This window comes from Lemur catta, chromosome 21, assembly GCF_020740605.2.
Source record: "Lemur catta isolate mLemCat1 chromosome 21, mLemCat1.pri, whole genome shotgun sequence".
NCBI lineage: Eukaryota > Metazoa > Chordata > Mammalia > Primates > Lemuridae > Lemur > Lemur catta.
In genome coordinates this window covers 34,145,668-34,169,954 of record NC_059148.1, presented here as the reverse complement: position 1 = coordinate 34,169,954, position 24,287 = coordinate 34,145,668, and the positions used below count along the sequence as shown (strand labels likewise).

Below are 24,287 nucleotides of genomic sequence, written 5' to 3'. Positions count from 1 at the left end.
TGGAGGGACCCCCCGCCCTCGGCACCCCTGCTTGCCGGGGCTCCCCAGAGCTGCACGTCCCCCCCCTGCCCCTGCCCAGGTGGGTGGGGGTCTCTCCGCACTGCCGGGCACGCACGGAGGCCGGACGCCCCCAACCACCCCGAGCCCCCCGCGTTCCGGGCCGTTCCTGGCTAGTGTCACCCCTGCGCTTCGGGGGACCCGTGCAGCGGGACGTGCCCGCAGGCCACCGCTGCTTGTCCAGCTTCCCCGCCTTTCTCTTCCCGCCTCCCCCGCAGAGTCTCCAGCCGAGGACAAAGCCACCGTGAGTGTCAGCAGCATCATTTGTGCCAAGGAGCCTGTTGCCACAGCAACCCCAGCAAGGGACCGGCGCCGGGTCCCTGGGCTCGACCAGGTGGCCCGCGGAAGGCACTCAGGCGGGCGGGCAGTTGGGGCGGGTACGGGGTGGGAGGTGGCTGTGTTTGTGGTTTGCTCAATGGGCTGCCCGGCCACCCTGATGGCATTTTGGGGACCCTCCGGCCACGCTCTGAGGCTCGGCGTGGCTGTCCCTGCACACCCCGCTCGGAGACGGCCGGCTGCAGGGGACTTTGCAGTGACCCTGGGCTCGAGGTGGCTCCAGCTTGTGGCCGGGGCTTTCGTGCATCAAGCCGGGAAAACGGGTGCATTTTCTGTCCCCCGAGAGACGCCCCCGGCCGCCCGCAGGGGGACGGAAGAGTCACCAACAGTTTGCAGAATTGCTAAACCGCTGCACGGGGGCTGGGGGCTCAGCCACGTCCCGGGCGTCCGACTGTGTGTCCCTCCCTCGCGGGCAGGGACTCGAGGACGCTCGGGCTCCTGTCGCAGACGGCTGTGGCCCCCTGGGGTTGGTGACACAGGCACGCCGTGTCCCTTGTAGGGCTGTGGGACAGGGCCGTAGTGTGACACCCCAAAAGTCAGGCGAATGGGTTTAAGTCAGGGCGGCTGATGGAACCGAGCGTGTGTGGCCTCCGGGGGGGGCTGCCTGGGTCCCCTGGGGGGCGGATAACGGGGACCCCCGCGTCCCTCACCCCTGCTCCACACAAAGCACCGCCCGCGTCTCTGAGAGGGGACAGCCAGCGTGCCAGACGTCCCCTGTGACCCCCTCCAAATGGTCCTCGTGAGAGTCTGCGATCCCGTCGCATCTGTTCGGCTGCCTCGATTTCCCCAGATGCGTCCCGGAGCAATCCGGAAAAGCACGAAGGTTCTCGGGCTTGATTTATTTCTGTCCCTCACCCGCCCCCCCACCCCAGTTCGGTGGCCCTGCCCGGGAAGTCGCGGCGTGTCACTTCTGCTGGGGTCCCCCGGGGAGCTGGGAGGTGTAGACGCTTCTGCTCTGGGGCCGTGGATGTCGGCACGGGGTGCATTTATTTAGCAGCTACTGTATACCAGGCACCACGCTGGGTGCTGGGGCGTCAGCAATAAACCAGACGGAGTCCCGTTCCCGGGGACACATGCATCCTCTTGGAGGGTGACAGAGAGCAAACAAGCCGGCTGCCAACGGTGACTCGGGCGCTGGGGACAAAGCGTCTTGTGTCAAAAAGGGCCCCGGGGCCGTTGCATCGGCCGGGATCCTTCCCTGAGAAAGTGACCTTGGAGTTGAGACCCGCATGGGCAGGTGGCAGCAGTCACAGAAGCGTCCCAAGGGGGTAGATCGGGATCGGAAAGCTCTGGAAAGATCCGAGGGGCGGGGAATCGAACCTGAGTTCTGGAAACATCTTGGAGCAGAAGGAAGAGCTCACGGCAGGGCCTGGCGCTGGACGCCCACAATCGCGTGTGCAGGGGGGGGAGAGACAGCGAGTGGGGACAGGAGGAGGGTCACACCGGCGAGGGGCGGGGACCCGTCAGCTGACGGGAGGACAGTGTGGGTGCGACTCTGGACAGCTGGGGTCAGCTGGATCCCTGGAAGCTGCGGTGACTTTGCCCCTGGGCACGGTGGCCCTGGCCGCTTTGCGGAGTGTCACCTCACAGGGCAGGGCAGGAAGCGGAAGGTTCCAGTCCGTCATCCAGGTGTGGGAGGAGGCGGCTGGGACCAGGCTTGGGGACAGTGGGGTTGTGACAAGTAAGTGGATTTCAGATGTGTTTGGGGTCCAGGCCGCTTCCCGATGGGTTGGAGGGGTTGCGTTAGAGACAGGACCCGGATCAAGGGTGGCTTCGGGCTCTTCCTGGTCCGGAATTAACCAAGCATGCGGGGGGGACAGGAGGGGCTGCAGCCGCGGGGGTGGCAGTTGGACCCAGTCCCGTTCCCGAGCTTCCAGCCCCCGGAGCTCCCACGCCGGCTGAGCCGCAGGCTTGGAGAGAAACAGCCCACGGAGCCTGCGGTGTAGACGCGGCCGGGCACCGGCCCGGGCATGTACCGGCTGCAGGATCGTGCAGCTTGCATGGCCGTCTGCTTCTCTTTTTTTTTTTATTTTGAGACAGAGTCTCACTGTCACCCGGGCTAGAGTGCCGTGGCGTCAGCCTCGCTCACAGCAGCCTCAACCTCCTGGGCTCCAGCGATCCTCCTGCCTCAGCCTCCCGAGTCGCTGGGACGACAGGCATGCGCCACCACGCCCGGCTCATTTTTTCTATATATATTTTTAGCTGTCCAGCTAATTTCTATCTATTTTTAGTAGAGACGGGGTCTCGCTACATTGCCCAGGCTGGTCTCGACCTCCTGCCCTCGAGCGATCCTCCCTCCTCGGCCTCCCCGAGTGCCGGGGTGACAGGCGTGAGCCCCCGCGCCCGGCCTTCTGCATTTTTGTAAGTGTTTCTTTTCTGTGCTGCTGTGCATTTTGTCTTTGAACTTTTCAGATATGCATTTAGCCAGAGACGTGGTTTTTTTTTTACGCATGTAAGAAACTGCCTAGCCGGCAGCACCAAGGCATGGCCGGGTGCCTGGTGTCTGTGGGCACAGCTGTGTTCCCTGCCTCCTCCCACAGCCTGGCGCTGGAGCGATTGCGGTGCCAGATTTACCTTGTCAGTCCTGTTTTCTGCGAGGACACCGTTCAGTCCCCTCCCTGTCTGGCCTCACGGGGCGTCTGTCCATCTAGGTTAAATGCAGCTCCCCGCTGTGCAGCGTTTGTGGCTCGGCGCCTTATTTCTGCTGTCCCGCTGCCTCCCTGGCCCCCGCCGGGCTGCACGGAATCCCACCCTAGTCTGCAGCCCCCCCAGGTCTGGGTCGGCTGGAGTTTACCTCTTTGCATGCCATCAAAATAGTTTCTCACACACCACGATCTTCCCCCGGGCCTTGAGCTTTTGCCCGAAGCTGTTTAACCAGGTACTTGGCGTGTGAAGCTTTTCCTGAACAATCCCACTCTTGTGAAGTCACTTTTTCTGGTCCCTTCCTATGCACTGGGACACAGACCCTTCCCTGAGCCGCTGAGACTGTGTCCCACGGGGACAGAGTCAAGGAGCTGCTCTGCCAGCCCTGACCCTCTGCTGCCATTGCAAATCGTCACCCAGCGTGTCTGCCTTCAGCCAGCGCTTGGTGGTCGCGTCAATGTTTGAAAAAAAAAAATTTTTTTTTGAGACAGAGTCTGGTTCTGTCGCCCGGGCTAGAGTGAGTGTCGTGGCGTCAGCCTCGCTCACAGCAGCCTCAACCTCCTGGGCTCAAGCGATCCTCCTGCCTCAGCCTCCCGAGTAGCTGGGACTACAGGCATGCACCACCATGCCCGGCTCATTTTTTCTATATATATTTTTAGCTGTCCGCTAATTTCTTTCTATTTTTAGTAGAGACGGGGTCTCGCTACATTGCCCAGGTTGGCCTCGACCTCCTGACCTCGAGCGATCCTCCCGCCTCGGCCTCCCAGAGTGCTGGGATGACAGGCCTGAGCCACCACGCCCGGCCCTCGCCTCATTGCTAATTGTGACATCGTGTCACCTGCGAGTCCCCCAAGCTCAGGGAGCTCCGGGCCACGTTTATCTCGGCACCCCGGTACTTCCCGAGCTCTCACTGGTGGTTCTCGGTCCTTCCAGAAGCCCCGCTGCGATGCTGGTGGGTCGAGGCGTCTGCGGCCTGCCCTGCTCTTCCCAGAGGGGGACTCAGGGTCCCTCCGGCAGCCCCAGGAAGGCCGCAGGGGACCGGGCTCATGGGCACAGGAAGCCGGCCCAGGACTCCCACGCCGTGGATGGGGGACCTTCCTGTGCCACGAGAGCCACCCCCGTGACAACATCTGTCTGTCCCCGCGGATCTGCGCGGGCGGATTAGCTGGGGAGGCCGGGGCGGCTCGGGGGGTTTCTCTGAATCATTCTGAGAAACAATAGAGGAAGCTGCAGCCGGGCGATCGCCGCCCCCGCGTGTTGGCCTGCGGGGACTTCCCGTGACCAACGTCGTGGGCCACCCGTTCCGCTGAGCTCAGATTCTAACTCAAGCGCTCGCCAAGGTCACCGGAGCCCGACTTCCTGGTGGTGCAGCGTCCACAGCGAATAATGTCCTCGGTTTGCCCTGCCAGCCTGTGACATGCCAGGCCCCAGGTGTCCCCTGCCAGGGGACAGACAGAGGGGACAGGGGCTGGAAGATCCCGAGTGCAGAGGACGCAGCTGCCGAAAGAGAGAACTTTGGCCCCAGGGGAAAAGCCTCAGCCCGGAGGTTGTTTTCCAGGAAAGAAAATAGACCAGGATCAGCCGGGTCGGGGAATTTAGGACAAGGCGCATTTGAGCTTTGGCAGATCCGTGGCCCGGTGACAGTCGTGTCAGGCTGTCCCCCCAGCCACCCGGCAAGGGCGATGACGCCGTGGCTTGCAGTTAAGAACCAAGGCGTGGCCGGGCGCAGTGGCTCACGCCTGTCATCCCAGCACTCTGGGAGGCCGAGGCGGGAGGATCGCTCGAGGTCAGGAGTTCGAGACCAGCCTGGGCAATGTAGCAAGACCCCGTCTCCGCTAAAAATAGAAAATTAGCTGGACAATTAAAATATATACAAAAATGAGCCGGGCGTGGTGGCGCATGCCTGTAGTCCCAGCTACTCGGGAGGCCGAGGCAGGAGGATCGCTCGAGCCCAGGAGGCGGAGGCTGCTGTGAGCGAGGCTGACGCCACGGCACTCTGGCCGGGACAACAGAGCAAGACCCTGTCTCAAAAAAAAAAAAAAAAACAGGGAGGAGGGCGGAGATTCTGCAGGGAGTGGGCGCGGTGTTGGAGTCGTTGAGGCCAAATCAGAATGTCTCAGTTTGAGCACGAGGGTCTCAAGGGCAAACCGGGGCCTTCTCACTGGGCGTTCGGAGCCCGCGTAGACCTGCGGGGCCCGGGGCGGCCCCGGCCGTGGGGTACAAGGAGCAGTTGCGTTTGCTTCGTGCTGTCGTGGGCTGGGAGCAGCAGCCTTTACCAGCTGGCCCTGCCACTGGCCGTCGAGGGAGGCGTCCTTGTGTCCCTGCTTCCGAGGGGGGGACACTGAGGCCAGGAGGGGTGTGGGGACGTATCTGCCCGAGCTCACGTGGCGCCGGGCAGGGCAAAGCCCCCCACGTCCAGCACAAGGCAGAATTGCAGCGCTTGCTGGTTGTTCCTCGCCGGGGGGTCCCATTCCACATTCCCCTCTATCCTGAGGCCGTGGTGGCTTCGGGGACCCCTGAGGTGTGGCTGGGGGGCTGGTTGGAGCCTCGGACGCCCCGTGGCCTGGGGGGAGGTTGTCCCCCGCACCTCGGTGACCTGCCGTGCAGACGCCTGGTCGGGCTCCACGCTGCACGTCCAATGCTTTCCCTGCACGGCGGGTTCTGGGCACCCCACGCTTCTCGCCGTGAGTCTGAGGACCGGCCGGCCGGCTCCTGTCACTGTCCCCGGGCCACCAAGCTGGAGAGAGCCGGGTTCCGGCGCTCAGAGAACTTAAGTGACTTACCTAAAGTCACACAGCAGCGGTAGCAGGGTTTAAACCAGCTCTGTCGTCTCCCGACGCCCACCTGGCTCTGTGGGGCACCCATAATACGTGATTGCAGGACACATAAAGGACGTGGTTTTGGAAACCCCCTGTGTCACTCTGGACGGGTAGCTGCCACCCCACCGAGCAGGCGGGAGGGCACGTCCCAGGCTAGGGAATCCACACTCCGGGATTGTAGACCTGGCACCGATTGCCCCGTGCTGTGCAACTTTGGGCAAGTCACTTGACCTCTCTGGGCGGCAAAGTCCAATCGCACAATAGGCCTTGGCCCGGATCGAGACCGGGTCAATTTTTTTTTTTTTTCTTTAAAGATAGCAAATATTTTAGGCTGTGCGAGCCACAGCGAGGCCGCGGCCTTTGGTAACCGCTTCTCTGTTTTCGTCCCTTGCAGAATGCCGAGATGTACAAACTGTCTTCGCAGCAATTCCACGAGGCGGCTTCGAAAATGGAGAACGCGCTCAAGTAAGAATGTGTCTGTCGCTGCCTGTGCACGTGGCCCGTATTTGTAAAAAAAAAAAAATCCCACATGTGGCATGAAGCCCGCCGCCCCCTGCCTCATCTCAAAGGTTTCCGACGACACGTCCGGCCATCTGTTCGCAGCTCGCTCAGCGGGGCGCGAGGGGGCCGTCGGGTCACCCGTGAGGGGCCACATGGGCCCTCAGGTCTTGTCCAGGTCCCTGGAAGGCAGGAGCGGGCTGGGCCCGGCTTGCAGAGTTATTTCGAGGGCTGGGTGTCTGGTGAGCGGGACTGTCTTAGTTGTGTCACCAGGCAGGGACGGAGCTGGGGATCGGGCCCCGGAAGGAGTCAGGCGGGTGCTACCGGCCCCTCCAACCCTGCATCTGTACTGGGGTCTCGGGGCAGCGTGTCGCCTCGTGGCACCTGCCGTGTGCCTGGCTTGTGCAGTGCACATCCTGCACAACAGTGCTCGGCGCGGCCCGCACTCCGCTCTTAGCGGAAGTGAAGCGCTGAGAGCGGATGGCTCACGCGAGTCACACGGTTCTAAGTGCCAGCATTCTGTCCCTCGTCTGCCGTGTCCCCGTGCTGTCCGCCGAGGGCTCTGGGCCAGAATGTCAGGGGGACAGGAAGCTACGTGCCGTGCGTCCATTGCAAACGCAGCTCCGCTTAGTCGGGGGTTCTGGTCCCTGGAAGGTCGGAAAGGCATCCCTTGGGGAAAGAGCCGGGCTTGTGGGTTCTTGGCGTGAGGAGATTCATAGATTAACCCCGGCAGGGGTGGGGTGGGGGGCTCCCGCCACCTCCCTGCACCTTCTCGGTGCTTATCCCCTCCCCAGAGCGAGGCAGGTCGGCTCCCCAGGCAAACAAACGCATCACGGCACGGAACGCCGAGCTGTCGGACCCGGCACCGTGAGGTCGGCATTTCAGAGACGGGTTTGGGTGACTAGAAGGTGACAAAATGCCGGGGACACCGGGTGCGGCAGAGAACCACGCCGAGGAGCCAGGAGGGCGGCTGGGACAGACACGCAGTCGGTGCAGCCCCCAGGGTCACCGGGAACCGGGCAGGGGAGGGGGGCGTGACGGTCCCGAGGCAGAGGATGATGCCTGCCAGGAGAGGAATGTGGACGGCAAGGCCGGCGGGCACGGTTGGGGGACTCTTGTTTTGGAAGAATCCTGCTGTTGAGACACAAACGACTATCCGAAGTGTTTATGTGCACACACACATGTACATGCACAATGCACACGTGTGTACATGCGTGCACATGTGTGCACGTGCATGTGGTACGTGTACCTACGTATGCACGTGTACACATGCATGCACGTACGCACATGCACACGTGTACATGCACACGCATGTGTGCACGTGTGAACATGTGTGTACATGCATGCACACATACATACGCATGCACGTGTGCACGTGCATGCACGTATGCACATGCACACATACATACGTATGCACATGCGTGCACATGCATGCAGTACGCACATGCACACGTGTACATGCACACGCATATGTGCACATGTGAACATGTGTGTACATGCATGTACACATACATACGCATGCACATGTGTGCACATGCATGCACGTACGCACATGCACACGTGTACATGCACACGTGTACATGCATGCACACATACATACGTATGCACATGCGTGCACATGCATGCAGTACGCACATGCACACGTGTACATGCACATGTGTACATGCATGCACATGTGTGCACGTGCATGTGGTACGTGTACCTACGTATGCACATGTGTACACATGCATGCACGTACGCACATGCACACGTGTACATGCACACGCATATGTGCACATGTGAACATGTGTGTATATGCATGCACACATACATACGCATGCACATGTGTGCACATGCATGCACGTACGCACATGCACACGTGTACATGCATGCACACATACGTATGCACATGCGTGCACATGCATGCAGTACGCACATGCACACGTGTACACGCACATGTGTGTACATGCATGCACGCACGTGTGCACATGCATGCACATACACACACGCACATGTGTACATGCACACGCATGTGTGCACATGTGCACACGTGTACATGCACATGTGTGTACATGCATGCACACATAGATACGCACGCACGTGTGCGTGCATGCACAGGCACACATCTGCACACATTGCATACACATGCACACATGTGCATTGCATGTGCACGTGCACATGTGTGTACACATGCACGCACCTACATGCACATGCACACGTGTGTACACACGCACACATATGTGCACACACACACACACACACCTCTGTCTCACCGCAGCACAGAAGCCGGAATCGTTGAGATTTTCTGAAGGAAGAGATTAAGACCCCAGGGGACATCCTGCCTTTACCGTGTGACATCTATTTCCTATGACAGCCTTCCGTCCCCTTCCCGTGGGATTCACTCAGAGTCTGCGTTGGCTTCTCACTGTCAGGAAACTGGTAGCGCCGGCCCCGGCCCCACGGAGAGCCCGGCCTCGAAGAGGTCAGAACAATCGAGTCGGAGGAAGAAGGTTATTAACTGTTTCCTGAAACCGAGTCATCGAGCTCCGAGGGCTTTGATCCGGGGAGTTCTGATGCGGGAGGATGTGGCCGGCTGGGAACTCACGCGGGGGCCAGGCTGCTGTCGTGACGCGCTGTCCCCTCACCTGGAAGGCAGGACCGACTCAGGAAGGTATTCAGAAGGTGTTTGGACGCAGCTGAGAAAGTAAATTGTTCTAGGCACGTGGCCCTCCACAGTTTGCATCCCTGTAGTGGGCTGATGACAGACGACCCATTAAAACAGCAGTCACGGCCGGGCGCGGTGGCTCACGCCTGTCACCCCAGCACTCTGGGAGGCCGAGGCGGGAGGATCGCTCGAGGTCAGGAGTTCCAGACCAGCCTGGGCAATGTAGCAAGACCCCATCTGTACTAAAAATAGAAAGAAATTAGTTGCACGGCTAAAAGTATATAGAAAAAATGAGCCGGTCATGGTGGCGCATGCCTGTAGTCCCAGCTACTCGGGAGGCTGAGGCAGGAGGATCGCTTGAGCCCAGGAGTCTGAGGCTGCTGTGAGCGAGGCTGACGCCACGGCACTCTAGCCCGGGTGACAGAGCGAGACTCTGTCTCAAAAAAAAAAAAAAAAAAAACCCAGAGCACGTTGGTAGCAGGAAAGTGACATTGCCTCGGCTGGTCTCGAACTCCTGACCTCGAGCGATCCTCCCGCCTCGGCCTCCCAGAGTGCTGGGATGACAGGCGTGAGCCACCGCGCCCGGCAGCTCTGTGGTTTTTTTAAATGTCCTTTAGCTATGAGTCTGGTGCTCAAAAAGAATCCGACGAGGACATGTGAACAGTGGGGACACGCTGAAGCTCTCGGGACAGAAGCCCAGCGTCCGGGAGCCGGGGGGTCTCAGGAAAGGTGGGCTTCTCTCCCTCCACGGAGGGTCCCGTCACCTGCCTGGGTTAGGGTCCAGCCCACTCGATTGTTCCGGAGCTGCTGGCCGGGTTTGACACATCGGCAGGGGGACAGTGACACATGACGCTAGAAGCGATCGTCGTACTGTTTTGCCGTCTGGTCGAGGCAACGCGGCCATCGGGAATGAATCTGAAACTTGATGGAAGCCGATGGAACTTAGGACGCAGGCAGTGGCCTTCCGTTCCCCATTGTGTCCCCAAATAGTCACGCTCCGGCCACCAGGCGCTCCTTTTGGGGCTGTGCCCTAGAGGCACGTGGCTGACGGGGTCAGGCAGGCTCCAGGGGGAAGAATCTAGAACGGTTAAAGCGTTGAAAAGTCAAACCACCGAGAAAGGAGGATCCCGGCCGGAGGTTGGAGCTGCGTTGTTTTGAGAAGGAAACGCGATCGGAACGGTAGCAAGGCTGGAGCCTTGAACTTCAGCTAGATCTAGAGAAGGACTTCCCGGCTTGCAGGGAGGATTATAGTGTCATGGCTCAGGGCAGCTGTGCAGCCTTCGTCTTCCCCTGGAAACGCTCAAGGAGAAATGGCAATGTCACTCTGCACCCGGAGTGCCATCTGTGCCCGGCCCTCTTCCCCATCCGGTCACCCGCGACGGCAGGGTCATTTCCTGTGCCCCGGCGTCACTGTTCGGTCCCGCCTCCCTGGCTGGCACGGCTCTGCCAGGAAAGTCTCCTTGTGGGTTTTTTGTTTGTTTGTTTGTTTGTTTTTTATTTTTCTGAGACAGAATTTCGCTCTGTCGCCCGGGGTTGGAGTGTCGTGGCGTCAGCCTCGCTCACAGCAGCCTCAACCTCCCGGGCTCCAGCGATCCTCCTGCCTCAGCCTCCCGAGTAGCAGGGACGACAGGCACGCGCCACCACGCCCGGCTCATTTTTATTTTTTGTAGAGATGGGGTCTTGCTATATTGCCCAGGCTGGTCTGGAACTCTTGGCTTTAAGAGATCCTCCTGCCTCAGCCTCCCGAGTAGCTGGGACGACAGGCATGCGCCACCACGCCCGGCTCATTTTTTTTTTTTTCTCTATATATTTTAGTTGGCCAGATCATTTCTTTCTATTTTTAGCAGAGAGCCGGAACACGCGTGTGCAAAAGTGTGTGGATTTGTGCGTGCACGGATTTATTTGCTGCCACAGAAGGATCTGCTAGGGGCCAAACGGGAAGGGTCCCACGAGCAGGTTCCTTAAGGAGGTTATGTCCTTAAGCCAAGATGACTCCGGCTTTCTGGATCCTTCCCTTGGAATTTCCCGGGGAGGGATGAAGGGCCTTCCAGATTTTTCTCTGACAGTTGTCAGGAATGCCCGGGTGTTTCCCTTAAGCTAACAAACGATCACCCGCCCCATCAGCTCGACAAACAGGCCCCTAATTAGCGAATTGGCTAATGACAGCTGCCTCGGGGGTCATTAGTCCTGACAGACAGCGGCCCTGGCGGTGTTCCGGGCACTGCGTGACTGTCACCGGGTGTGCTGTCAGGCTCCGTGGGAAGTTGGAGCCGGGGACACGTGTCATAATGCCCCCCGCCCCCGCCTTTTTGCCTTTTATATCATTTCCTTGGGTCAGAGACAGTAACCCCCGTTTTCCAAACAGATACGGATTTCTAAGTATGGGTTAGAAACAAGAGAGTTTTTTTGTTTGTTTTTTGAGACAGAGTCTGGCTCTGTCGCCCGGGCTAGAGTGCCGTGGCGTCAGCCTCGCTCACAGCAGCCTCAGCCTCCCGGGCTCAAGCGATCCTCCTGCCTCGGCCTCCCGAGTCGCTGGGACTACAGGCATGCGCCACCACGCCCGGCTCATTTTTTCTATATATATTTTTAGCTGTCCAGCTAATTTGTTTCTATTTTTAGTAGAGACGGGGTCTCGCTACATTGTCCAGTCTGCTCTCGAACTCCTGACCTCGAGCGATCCTCCCACCTCGGCCTCCCCGAGTGCTGGGGTGACAGGTGTGAGCCACCGCCGTGCCCGGCCTCTTTCTTCATTTAAGGAGCAGGACGGCTTCCACGTTACAGGAGTCCCCCGGGGATTAAATGAGATACTACCTTAGTGCTATGTCCGGTGAGCTGTAATCACCCAGGAAATCCGTTTTTTCAGCTGGTTTGGGCTTTTGGGAAACGCCACCCCCTCTTTGTGGTCCAAAAGCGTCGCTCTTGGCTGGAGAGAGGGAGGGCCACCGAGGAGGGTGTCACTCGGTGGTGGAGACAAGACTGCGTGTGAGAGCTGTCCTGGCCGGCTTGGCACGGGGGTGGTGGAGGCGGGAGAGGGGACAGAGCTCCGGGCGTGCAGCCGGGCCGGCCGGGCCTCGGTGCCACCTGCCGGGCTGAGACGTCACGAGGACGAGCCGGTGCCGGGGCGGGGGCGGGGGCGGGGGGACACGTACCAGTCCCACCTGGTCCCCGCGTGCTGCTCGTCCAGGATTGGACGGCGCGTCCGGAGTCGGGCACCCCCCGCTGGCACGCCCAGGGACCCTCGGGAAGGGGGCCGTCCTCGTTGCAGTGAACATTCCTCAGGTACGGGGGCTGCAGGACTTACTTCTGGAAGGTTCTCAGGGTGCTCTGGGTACCTCGTGCATTTAAAAAGCAGCCGTTTACAAAACAATGTTTCTAGAAACGTGAGCTGTCCGTCTGCAGCTTAACACAGGGCGGCGGCAGCGGGCTGGGGCTGAGCTCGGAGAGGATGCACCTAACTTTCTGGAATGTTCTGAGCCCAGGCCCAGCCCCCCTCCCCCCGCCTGGCTTCAGAGAGAGCCTTCGCATTTCGGGGGCTGCGCTTTCTTTCTCCCCCCCCGTCTCGTTGCATTCTTGCAGACAAATGGGTGACATTTCTCCCAGGGGACATTTGTCTGCCCTTCTGTGTCCCGTTGTTCCCGATAAATCCCAGAGGCGAGAACTGATATGGAGGACACATTTCCCCGTGGCCCGGTTTCTCCTGATCTGGGGGTCCGGGGGGTGTCCTGTGGGGTTGGCCGGTTTGAAGGGACAGCAACGCAGGTGACAGGAGAGAGCCCGGGGGCAGTGGCAGTGCCCCAGCTGCCCCAGCTGTCCTGCAGAATTGCCTCCCCCCCTGCCAGGGAAAAAGGAGACCCCGAGGGCAGAACTCGGAGGGGAGGTGGCCGGGGCGCAGGGCCCAAGACCCAGGTCTAAGCTGTGACTTAACAGTGCTCCTAACGGGGTCGCCAGAAGGGTTGGAACCTCGGCCGTCCCCCACGGTCCCAGAGGGGGCTGGTCTGCGGGGAAATGCCGGCAAGGGCGGCCGTCCCCCAAGGAAAAAGCAGCTTTAAAAGGCCCAGAGTTGGGGCCGGGCGCGGTGGCTCACGCCTGTCATCTCAGCACTCTGGGGAGACCAGCCTGGGCAGCATAGCAAGACCCCGTCTCTAAATAAAATACAAAAAAATCAGGCCGGGCGCGGTGGCTCACGCCTGTCACCCCAGCACTCTGGGAGGCCGAGGCGGGAGGATCGCTCGAGGTCAGGAGGTCGAGACCAGCCTGAGCAAGAGCAAGACCCCGTCTCTACTAAAAATAGAAAGAAATTAGCTGGACAACTAAAAATATATATAGAAAAAATTAGCCGGGCGTGGTGGCGCATGCCTGTCGTCCCAGCTACTCGGGAGGCTGAGGCAGGAGGATCGCTGGAGCCCAGGAGTCTGAGGTTGCTGTGAGCGAGGCTGACGCCACGGCACTCTAGCCCGGGCGACAGAGCGAGACTCCGTCTCAAAAAAAAAAAAAAAAGAAAGAGGAAACCGGGCGTGAGGTTTTGGGGACAGATTCTTCCAGCTGACAAAGCCACACAGAGGCTAGACCTGTTCCTCCCTGCTGCCTCCACCTCTTCTCTGCAGGGCACGGTGCCTGCAGACTGCGGCCTGGAGGTGGCCCCGGGGGGGACAGGGGAAGCCCCCAGGCCTGGGTGGCATCACTGGGCTGGGTGGGCAGTGTAGGAAGTGCCAACCCCGACACTCAGTTGACACGGGGTCCTGTGTCCTACGCCGTCGAGTGTCTCATCGCTTGCTGTGCTGAACCGAGTAGCTCCCTTTGCCTGGGTTCCCCACGGTGGCTGGGGTGCGCCCTGTCCCAGCCAATGTTGTAAGCTCAGGGACACCGGGCAGGAGGACAGGTGACCTGCGGGTGTCCCCCTGCGTGTGCCCGAAGGAGAGCTGCGAAGCACGTAATCCTGATCGCTTTCACTGCTGAGAATCTTGCAGAACCGTTTTCTGCGTTTTCCTGGCTCCGTCCCACGTCCTCGGCCACCAGCCGGGTCCAATCCGATAGACGGTGTCCCGCGTCGCAGTCAGTCTGTCTGTAGCTCGGGAGGGTCCCGGCGGGGGGGCGCGGGGGGTCTTCGTTTCCCAGCTGTGCGACCGTCACCGCTCTGTGCCTCAGTTTCCCCATCGGTAAGACGGAGCTGCCAGGAGGCGTGCCGGGGGCGCATGTCAGCACTCAGATGGCAGCCGGCCCACGCTGCGACATGTGTCAGGGCGTGTGTGTGTGCGCGTCTATGTTGCGTGACAGGGACAGAGAAAGGGGAGAGGCACGGGGAACCCGGGATGACACAGAATCAATCACAAACTACCCCGAGGAGTCCCGGGCCCGTGTTCGAATTCAGCACGATCTATAGTTCCACTCTTTTCTTGTCACTTGTTTTTTTTTTTATTTATTTATTTTTTTTTTTGCTTCACAATTTAAAAAAAGGGAACCTGTATTTTTTTTTCCTTTTTCTTTTTTTTTCCTTTTTCTTTCTTTTTTTTTTTTTTTCTTTTTTTTTTTTTTTTTGCGGCCTCTAAAACTCTTTTGACAAAAGGAAGAAAAAGCAGCAAAGTGCCCTCCAGTCTGGCAGAGCAAGACCCCACTCAGCAGTGGGATGCCGAGAAATTTTAATTTCTCTCTCAGATATTTCTGCAGATTTGCAGTTTTTGCTTGTTACGCACGAGTTTTAAAAATCAGGGGAGACGCGTTGTGCAAATGTGTGTGAGTCGCGTGCTCAGGGTCACGGGTGAGCCACGGCACAGGGAGGACCCTGGGTGGCCGCTGAGCTGTGCACGGCTTGGGGGGGGGACTGTCCCACCCTGTCCCCCAGCCCCGTCCCCCAGCCCCGCTCCCCAGCCCTGGAGGGGCTCCGGGCTCAGGGAGGGAGCCTGGCGCGGACCCCAGACCCAGCGCCCGGCCGCTCAGCGTCACCTGCGGTTTGAGCCCGAGCCACCAACCTCAGGGCTTGGCCCCTGTGACCTTCCTCTCCTTTCTAGAACAGGAAACACAGTGTTTTCTCTGCGGGTTCGGGGGCTGCTGTGGCCGCCGGGGGCTCAGCCCCGTGTCTGGCCCCCGGCCGTCCCCTTCCTTCCTCCACCTGCTCTTGTCGCCCGCAGGCCCCGCAGGGTAGAGCCCGTGTGTGCCCGTCTGCAGGCCCAGATCCTGGGCTGCTACCGCGCCCACCTGCACCAGGTGCTGCTGTGCTCCCACCTGGTCAAGGCCTACGAGCGCTGCGTGAGCGCCGCCCGCAAGGTAAGGCCCGGCCACCTCCTCCTGCAGGGACAGGGACGGGGACTGGGACAGGGACAGAGGCGGGGCGCCTGCGGGTTTGGAGATGGCCCTGCCTGCCCGTCTGCCCGAGTCACGCGCTCCGCCTGGGGGTCTCTTGACCTGCCCAGGGAGGGAGCCTGAGGTCGTGGGGCTCCAGTCCCCGGTCGCCCGCTGCTTTGCACACTCGGCCTGCACGCTTCGCACACGCTTTGCACACTCGGCCTAAGTGCTTTGCACACTCGGCCCACACGCTTTGCACACTCAGCCTGCAGCCTTTGCACACTCGGCCCACACGCTTTGCACACTCGGCCTAAATGCTTTGCACACTCAGCCTGCAGCCTTTGCACACTCAGCCTAAGTGCTTTGCACACTCGGCCTAAGTGCTTTGCACACTCGGCCTAAATGCTCTGCACACTCGGCCCACACGCTTTGCACACTCGGCCTAAATGCTTTGCACACTCGGCCCACACGCTTTGCACACTCGGCCTAAGTGCTTTGCACACTCGGCCCACACGCTTTGCACACTCGGCCTAAGTGCTTTGCACACTCTGCCCACATGCTTTGCACACTCGGCCTAAGTGCTTTGCACACTCGGCCTAAATGCTTTGCACACTCGGCCCACACGCTTTGCACACTCGGCCTGCACACTTTGCACACTCTGCCTGCACACTTTGCACACTCGGCCTAAGTGCTTTGCACACTCTGCCCCCATGCTTTGCACACTCTGCCCCCATGCTTTGCACACTCGGCCTAAGTGCTTTGCACACTCTGCCCACACGCTTTGCACACTCTGCCTAAATGCTTTGCACACTCGGTCCATGCGCTTTGCAAACTCTGCCTAAATGCTTTGCACACTCTGCCCCCATGCTTTGCACACTCTGCCTAAAGGCTTTGCGCACTCGGCCTAAATGCTTTGCACACTCAGCCTAAAAGCTTTGCACGCTCCTCCTGCACGCTTTGCACACTCTGCCTGCTGCTGTCATCCGAGCCTTGGACACCTGGCCCAGGACAGGGTGGTCCGTGTGGTGCCGTGTCCTGTTGGGCCGGGTAAAGTCAGTCCCCACCTCCAGGTGCCGACCCTCATCCGAGCTCGTGTGTGCCACTGCTTTCTTACCCTTTGGCACTTGGGGGTCAGAGCGTGGAGGCCCCCCCTGCCCCGGTGCAGGTGGGAGTCATGGCAACGGCCGGAGGGGGGGCGGGAGTGGGTGCCGCCGTCCGGAGCTGCCCGCCTGGCCTCCCCGGCGGGGGTCCCAGCCCACACGTGCCCTCCGGTCCCCCCCCCCACCAACCCCAGTGGGCCGAGGCTGCCCTGCACACCTGACACAGGGTCCCTAAGCCCTGCCAGCTCCTGCTCCTCCTCCCACGGTCCCCTCTGCTCCTCTCTGTCCCAGGTCACTCCTTGCCCCTCGCCGGGCCACCTCCCACCTAGGGCAGCATCATGGGCTCTGGGGGCTCCGGCTCGGACTCCACTGGGGAGTCAGCGTGCTTGTTAGAACATATTGAAACAGGCTGGGCCACGCCGTGCACGGTCCTCACGCCGACCTGGGACTTCCTCTCCCGCTTGTCGACAAGGCGCAGGCATGTCCCCAAATCCTTCCCCTACGCCAAGCCTGGGCACCTCACGTCCCGGCTCAGCCCACTCCTAACCTTTCACCGAGGAGAGGATCCGGGTCCCGCTGCGGTCCCCCCCGCCCCCGGGTCCCCCAAGCCCTGGACTCTGTCCTTCCCACCCAGCCCCCGACGGTGGCAATTTTCAGCCTCTACCTCCCCCGCCCCCGGCAAGAGCAAGCGTGTGTCTTTCCGAACCACGTGTCGTCAACGTGTCTTCATGGCACCAAAGCAAACGCGTGATCCCCAAGGGTGACAGATTGGGTGACAATCCAGGCGCCCTGGGAGCGGCTCTGGGACGCGGCCAGGCCTGTCACTCCTCCCCAGTCCCCCCCGTCCGCCCCCGACCTCACCAAAGGGGAAGTTGGAGGCTGAGCACCCCGGCTCCCGCCACGTGTGTGTGTTTGGGGACAGCGTGTCCCCCCTGACTCAGCACCCCGACACCCATGTGACACCCCGTGCACGACACGTGGCTGGTGCTGGGGGGGTTCCTGCCACCCCCCGCCGCCCCCCACCGCAGACAGCTCCTGGCAGAGCCAGGAAGGGTGGAGTGAAGGACGCCTAAGAGCAATTCGTTTCTGGAAGCTTCCAGGGGGACAAGGGACAGAAGCCCACGAGGTCAGGAAGCCGGCAGGGGGCGGGGGCAGCGCTGTGTCCCGTCCTGAGGACGCACGTCGGCTCGGCCCAGAGACGCCTCCGTGTGTGTGGATGTGCACAGCAAGCCCGGGGACGCGGCCGGTTCTCAGCGGTGACAACCTGGCCGCGTGGACCTTTGTCACAAGCACACCGCGGGGCTCTGTCTCTCTCTGAGCTCCAAACCCAGACTTCGCGGAGCACGGAGAGAGAGCGGCTTGCTCGCTGTCCGGTTGCGCAGGATGCGCACTGCTCAAGCCCGCGAGCGCCTGTCTCCCGCTAGGCGCTGCGCGGAGACTCGGTGCCAGGTCTGGGCCCGGCTGGTGACAGGGGGAGACCGAGTCACAGCCGATGCTCAGGGGGCTGAGACCTCCTGGCGCTGAGCCGGGGCCGCGGGGTTGTCCCCAGGCACGAGGGGACCCTGACGGAGCTCTGAACCTGTTGTCTTCGCAGGGCTGAGGAGCAGCCGTCATTCCTGGCCCCGGCGGCGGCGGCGTGGAAGGAGGGACCAATCGTGGGACATCCGTCCGCAGAGCCCTGGGCGTCCCCCCCCGCCCCTCCCTGCCGTGTCTCACTGGGGACCTCGTCCAGCCTCCGAGCCCAGGGTAGCCGAGCGTGCGTGTCACTGTGTGGGAACAAATAAAGCAGGTGTCTTTGGTTTCAGTCACTCGCTGTCCCCGGCCACTCCGCTAGCACCTGCCCGGCAGGGGAGGTGGCATCGGGCGAGCCCGTGGTCACACGGCGGGCGGCAGCAGCAGGCCACCGCGGAAGCAGGTACAACAGGGCACCAGGGGACAGCAGGGAGGAGAAGGGGCGGCTTCCGGAAGGTGGCGCTGTCTGCGCTCAGTCCCTCGCTGGGGACGGCGACACAGGCCAGGGGGTTGGGGTCCGAGAGGAGCAAGCCAGGGCGTGACGACAGGTGACCAAGCCGCAGACGGGGCAGCAGGGCCCGGGGACGGGTGTGGCACCAGGCTGGCGGGCGGGGCAGGTCCCCGGGGTCGGGGACACTGTGGAATCTCAGGGACAGGGACTCCCGAGCGAGCGAGGCAGGGCCGGACACCAGAGAGTGCCACAGCCGGCCGAGGGCACTGAGCAGACTCGAGGTGGCTCCTGAGTCTCCGAGCCGGATGTCCAGGGCGTCTACTGACCAAGCCAGGCAGGGACAGGGCAGGGCCGGTGACGAGTGGGGTTGGGGACGTGCTGTCCCTGAGCCCTGGTGGCTTCCCCGTCCACACTGCGGCTCCCACCCTGTCGGCGAGGGTTTGGGGCTGGCACTTGGGGTCCCCGGGTCACTCTGCCGGTGGCCTTGGGCTTCCTGCTGAGGCTCCTCCGGGGCATCCCCAAGTCCCCTGGAGCAGAAAGCCATTGTCCCGAGTCAGCCTTGATTCGGGCCCAGCAGAGTCTCAGCTTCTCCCCGAGACTGTCACACTCCGAGCTCAAGGGACGGCTGGGCCTTGGGAGTGTCCCCCGCTGTCCCCCGGGTCTGGGGAGGAGGGGGCTTAAAACAGTGTCACTCCGCCAAGCTGCGTGTCGCCTGGGACGAAGGCGGCTTCGCGAGACTCCCTGTCTAAAAAGTAAGGCCACCCCACAGGGTCCCAGGTCACCCGGCTCAGGGACGTTGCAAAGTGACATCGGAGCCAGAAGTGGCTGAGGCTCCCCCCGGAGTCTTTGTCTGCCAGGGTGGTGACGTTCAGACAGGGGACAGAGGGGACCCGGGGTGGGGAACGGGCCACCAGGTGCACACGCTGCCGCCCCAGGCCCACCGGGCTCCTTCTGTCCCTTTGGCCCCCTGGTAGCCGGTCCCATAAAATCGTCATGGGCCCAAAGGGAGTGCCGTGGCATCAGCCTCGCTCACAGCAGCCTCAGCCTCCCGGGCTCAAGCGATCCTCCCGCCTCAGCCTCCCAAGTAGCTGGGACGACAGGCACGTGCCACCACGCCCGGCTCATTTTTAAAAAAATTTTTTTTTAGAGATGGGGTCTTGCTATGTTGTCCAGGCTGGTCTCAAGCTCCTCCCGCCTCGGCCTCCCAGAGTACTGGGGTGACAGGCATGAGCCACCGCGCCCGGCCCGAGAAGAACAGTGGTGACATCAGACAACCGTAGGTTCCCCAGCCCTGGTGGCAGTGGCTGCCCCCCTTCCTGGCCGCCTGCAGGGCCCGTCCAGAGGGGCTCCCTGAGCACCTGGGGCCCCTCCTTGATTGTCCCCTGTCCGCGGGCTCTCTTGTCCCCAGCTGCCCGGGCCTGCCCACCCCCGCCCCCAAATCCGCACATCCATCCAGGGACCTCGCTGTGTTTTTATAAATCCCCACTTTGTCCCCAGAGGAAGACCCACCGCTGCCCTGCGGGCCTGGCTTCACGGCCCCATCCGGCTGTCAGGAAAAGCCACCAAGGCAGGTCCCTTAGGCCTGAGCCTCAGTTTCCTCATCTCTAAAGCAGCTAAAACGGCGTCCAGCATTTGTAGCGAACATTCGTAGCCTGCTCAGCGCCCGCCTGTCTTTTAGAAATAGCTTCTCAAGTTTTCTGAGGGATCACCCTTCCCCCGGCTCTCAGGGACACCCGTTCCTGTCCCCCCTAAACGCTGTCACCCACGCAGGGTGAGGGGACCAGAGAGTAGACCCACCAGGGTCACCTGGAGCCAGGGCGTGGCGGGAGAGCGAGGTCGCGGAGCACCTGGATCCAGCCGTACCTGAAGTCCGCCGGAACTTGAAACCATCCCTTTTCGGTTGTCATTTGGAACTGCCATCTGTCACCGGCAGCAGCAGCAGAGGGAGCACTGTTGCGGGGAGTCACGGGGACGGCTGTGCCCGACATGTGTGTTCCCCTCCCCGGGTCTCTGTGTCCGTGTGGGACACACGTGTGCGTGTGTGTGTGTGTGTGTGTGTGTGTCCCCAAAGCCGTCCCTAACACCGTGTGTGCCTGGACCTCCCAGACCCCCACGTGGCCGTGCGTGGCGGGAGGTCAGGTCCGAGGGCAGAGCCCGAGCGGAGGGTGTGTCCGGCGGGGTGACCGTCCGCAGGCAGCCACTCCCTGCTCACACCCCTGCCGGGTGACCGTCCGAGGGGACTGTGGCCACCCGTCCCACGACCAGCTGGGACGTTGGAGCCATTCAGGGTCCCACCAGGAAAACAGAAATTGTCGCTGAGCAGAGAGACGGGATTGCAGAGCATTGGCCTCAAAGGAGGAGGAGGAGGAGCTGGACAGCTGGGTGGCTGGTGTCATAACCCAGAGATTAGTGGCCGTGGGAAGTCCCCTGTCACCCCGGGGCTGGAGGGACCCAGGGAGGAGGCGTGAGCGCCCGGTGGAAGCTGCCACCGCAGGGTCCTGGTCAGGGGAGCCGGAGCCACCGAGGAGATGCAGCTGCCACCCGGATTTATGGCAGCGGCAAAATATCAGAGACAACGTCAAAGCCCAACAGGGAGGGAAACGCCCAGTAAAATGTGGTAGAGGCCGGGCGCGGTGGCTCACGCCTGTCATCCCAGCACTCTGGGGAGACCAGCCTGGACAATATAGCAAGACCCCATCTCTAAATAAAATACGAAAAAAAATCAGGCCGGGCCGTGCTCAGTGGCTCACGCCTGTCACCCCAGCTCTCTGGGAGGCCGAGGCGGGAGGATCGCTCGAGGTCAGGAGTTCGAGACCAGCCTGAGCAAGAGCGAGACCCCGTCTCTACTAAAAATAGAAAGAAATTAGCTGGACAGCTAAAAATATATAAAAAAAAATGAGCCAGGCGCTGTCAAAATAAAATAAAATAAATGAAATGAAATGAAATAAATTGAAATAAAATAAAATAAAAATAAATAAAATAAAATAAAAATAAATAAAATAAAATAAAAAATAAATAAATAAAATAAAATAAAAATAAATAAAATAAAATAAAATAAAATGCGTAAGGTTTAAAAAAAAAAGATTATTCAAGCTGTATGTTGCAAGACTGTGTCCTTTATTTTATGTAAATAAACAGGAAGAAGGGAAGGAGGGACAGAGGGGACAGAGAGACAGTCAGAGAGGTCTCCAGGCAGCTTTTGTACGATGATCGCCAAAAATCTCTTGGCAAGAGAAAAAAAAAAAAACTAAATAAAACAGCACACAGGGTTGGGAGCGGGGTGTACAGTTTGTGTCTCTTGAGAAAACAGAAGGACAGGATGTCCCTGGGTATCTGCGTGTTTGTAACCTCTCTGCAAGGACACAGGGGATGTGTCACTTGCGGGCTGGAGGGAGACTGACTTTTCACGCAGCGCCTTGATGCAGCCGTGCCTGAAGCCAGCCGCCCTCGTGCCTTTCAGAGAAGTCAGTCCGCGAATGTCCCTTTGGATGGGTTTCGGCCACTGTACACCCTCTGCTGTCCCATCCACGGTTTGTGCCTCGTGTTTCCTCTGTTAATTATTTTTATTTTATTTTATTTTTTAGAGAGCTGGGGTCTCACTATGTTGTCCCGGCTGGATTCAGCGATCCTCCCGGCTTAGTCTCCCGAGTAGCCGGAACTACAGGCGTGCGCCACCATCCCCGGCTTGGGCTGTCAACTATTTTGAGGGACATTTCGGTGTTTGTCCCTGGAGCCCAGAAGAGTCCTGGCTGGCCCTGGGTGGGGGGTTTGCAGGGCGTGGGGCGCGGAGGGGCCAGTGGTGTGTGCTCAGGTCCCTGTCATGTGCCGCTGGTCCCTGTCCTCGAAGCCGGCGCCTGGCACAGGTGCCCGGGCAGGGCAGCTTGTGTGGCCGGTCAGGGCCCGAACTGGCAGGGGGACACGGGGGACACACACTGGTCGTGCCCACCCGTCTGTCCAGAAGCCTCATGTCACCTCTGCTTCTGGGCTGGTGGCCGGCAAGGCGGGGTCCCCGGTCTCTCCTGCCAGGGACAGCCGGGCCCGTGAGGCAGAGCGGCTGAGTGGGGATGACGGAACATTCCAGTCACTGCTGCTGGGCGTGAGCCCGTCCCCCACCTGGGGACACAATTTTGCACGGCCCCCCCAAAGCTGCACACACAGCCCCCCGCCACCCCTCAGCCTAGCCGGGCCCAAGCACGCCCCTGGGGACACACGCCCCAGGGTGGAGGGTGGCTGTCTGCCCCTGTCCCCCCCTGTCCCCAGGGTCCCCCTGCTCCGTCCCCTGGTGCTCCTGCCGCCTGCCCCCCTGTCCCCACCTGTCCCCAGGGTCCCCCTGCTCCGTCCCCGGGTGCTCCTGCCGCCTGCCCCCTTGTCCCCACCTGTCCCCAGGGTCCCCCTGCTCCGTCCCCGGGTGCTCCTGCCGTCTGCCCCCCCGTCCCCACCTGTCCCCAGGGTCCCCCCTGCTCCGTCCCCGGGTGCTCCTGCCGTCTGCCCCCCCTGTCCCCCCCTGTCCCCAGGGTCCCCCCTGCTCCGTCCCCGGGTGCTCCTGCCGTCTGGCCCCCCTGTCCCCACCTGTCCCCAGGGTCCCCCTGCTCCGTCCCCGGGTGCTCCTGCCGCCTGCCCCCTTGTCCCCCCCTGTCCCCAGGGTCCCCCCGATCTGTCCCCGGCACCCCCCAGGGTGACTGCCACGCCCCCAGGCCCCAGGTCCGCGGTCTGGTGCAGTCACGGCGCCCCTGGGGACCCGGGGACCCCCCTGTCCTGACCCGGCGCGGGGACCCCCCTGTCGCGCGCCGCGCCCGCGGGGGGGGGGGGCGGGGACTTAAGGCGGCGGCGGCGGCGTCGCCCTTTGAAGGCGGGTGGGCCCCGGCGCGCGCGGGCGCGGGACACAGCGCCCCCTGGCGGCCGCGCGCGCAGCCCAGGCCCCGCCCTCGCCCCGCCCCCGGCCCCGCCCCCGGCCCCGCCCCCGGCGTGGCGGCGCATGCGCGCGGCGGGCCCCGCGGGCGGCGAGAGCGAGGCGGGTCCGCAGCGGCCCATTCACGCGCGGGGCCGGCGCGGCGGGGCGGGCGGCGGGGCGCGATGGCGGGCGGCGGGGCGCGCCCCGGGGCGGCCGGTGAGTGGGGCGACTGTCCCCGGGGGGGGGGGGGGACGGCGCGTGCGTGTCCCCGTCGCTGCGGCTCCGGCCCGGGCGGCCCCGCGCGTGCGACACGGGGACGCTCGGGCCGCCGCCGCCTCCCCCGGCGCGGGGCCCCCGCGGCGCAGGCGGGGGACAGAGTCCGCGGCGGCCCCGCCGGGCTCGGGGACGGGGACGGGGCCGGGGACGGGGACGGGGCCGGGGACGGCGACCCGGGGCTGCGGCGCGTGCGCGGGACGGGCCCGGGCAGGGCCGCGCCCCCCCCCGCCCCCACCCCGGGCCCGGGGCCGCCACCGCCGGGGCCACCGCGGGTGTCGCCGCGCCCGGCCCCCCCCCCCCCCCGCCCCCAGGGTGACCCGGTCCCCGCGGGGGCGCCCGGGCCCGGCCGCGGCGGGTGGCGCGGGGACGGCGACCGGCGACTCCGCGAGGCCACCCCTCCCCCTCCCCCCCCCGTGCCCGCCGCGGGGTCCCAGGTGCGGCGGGGGGGGGGGGGGGGCGCGGGGGCCACGCCCCTTGAAAGAAAGGGGGTGGGGGAGGGGCCGGGCCCGTGTCCCCGCGGCCCCCCGTGTCCCCGCGGCCGCCCCCCGTGTCCCCGCGGCCGCCCCGGCGCCCGGCTGCGCAGTTGCTCTCACGTTGTCATGGTCGCTGCGGGGGCGGCGCCCGGCCCGGCCGCGGTGGCCCCGGAGGAGCGAGCAGGGCCCCGCCCGGGTGAAGCCACCAGGTGCTGCGCCAGGTGGCGGCACCGAGGGGCCCGGGAAGGGCATTGCGGGCAGAGCTGCCCCCCCTGGGCGGAGGCCTGGGTTTGGGGACGAGCCCCGGG

General features: G+C 62.4%; 2 protein-coding genes across 4 annotated transcripts in view; both read left to right on the top strand.

The window, feature by feature from the left end:
* Positions 1-18,184, top strand: part of CHCHD6 (coiled-coil-helix-coiled-coil-helix domain containing 6) — a 70,575-nt gene extending 52,391 nt beyond the window's left edge. For all 3 annotated transcript variants that reach the window (XM_045534264.1, XM_045534263.1, XM_045534262.1), the window contains 3 exons: positions 6,250-6,320; positions 15,123-15,258; positions 17,971-18,184. In XM_045534264.1, coding sequence (XP_045390220.1) covers positions 6,250-6,320; positions 15,123-15,258; positions 17,971-17,976 — 213 coding nt within the window. In that variant the 3' untranslated portion in view covers positions 17,977-18,184. The remainder of the gene's footprint in view (positions 1-6,249; positions 6,321-15,122; positions 15,259-17,970) is intronic.
* Positions 18,185-19,565: 1,381 nt separating this feature from the next.
* Positions 19,566-24,287, top strand: part of PLXNA1 (plexin A1) — a 29,269-nt gene continuing 24,547 nt past the window's right edge. Inside the window, exons 1-6 of the mRNA XM_045534736.1 lie at positions 19,566-19,615; positions 19,837-19,986; positions 22,366-22,435; positions 22,600-22,747; positions 22,854-22,940; positions 22,982-24,267. Of these exons, the coding sequence (XP_045390692.1) occupies positions 19,566-19,615; positions 19,837-19,986; positions 22,366-22,435; positions 22,600-22,747; positions 22,854-22,940; positions 22,982-24,267 (1,791 nt within the window). The remainder of the gene's footprint in view (positions 19,616-19,836; positions 19,987-22,365; positions 22,436-22,599; positions 22,748-22,853; positions 22,941-22,981; positions 24,268-24,287) is intronic.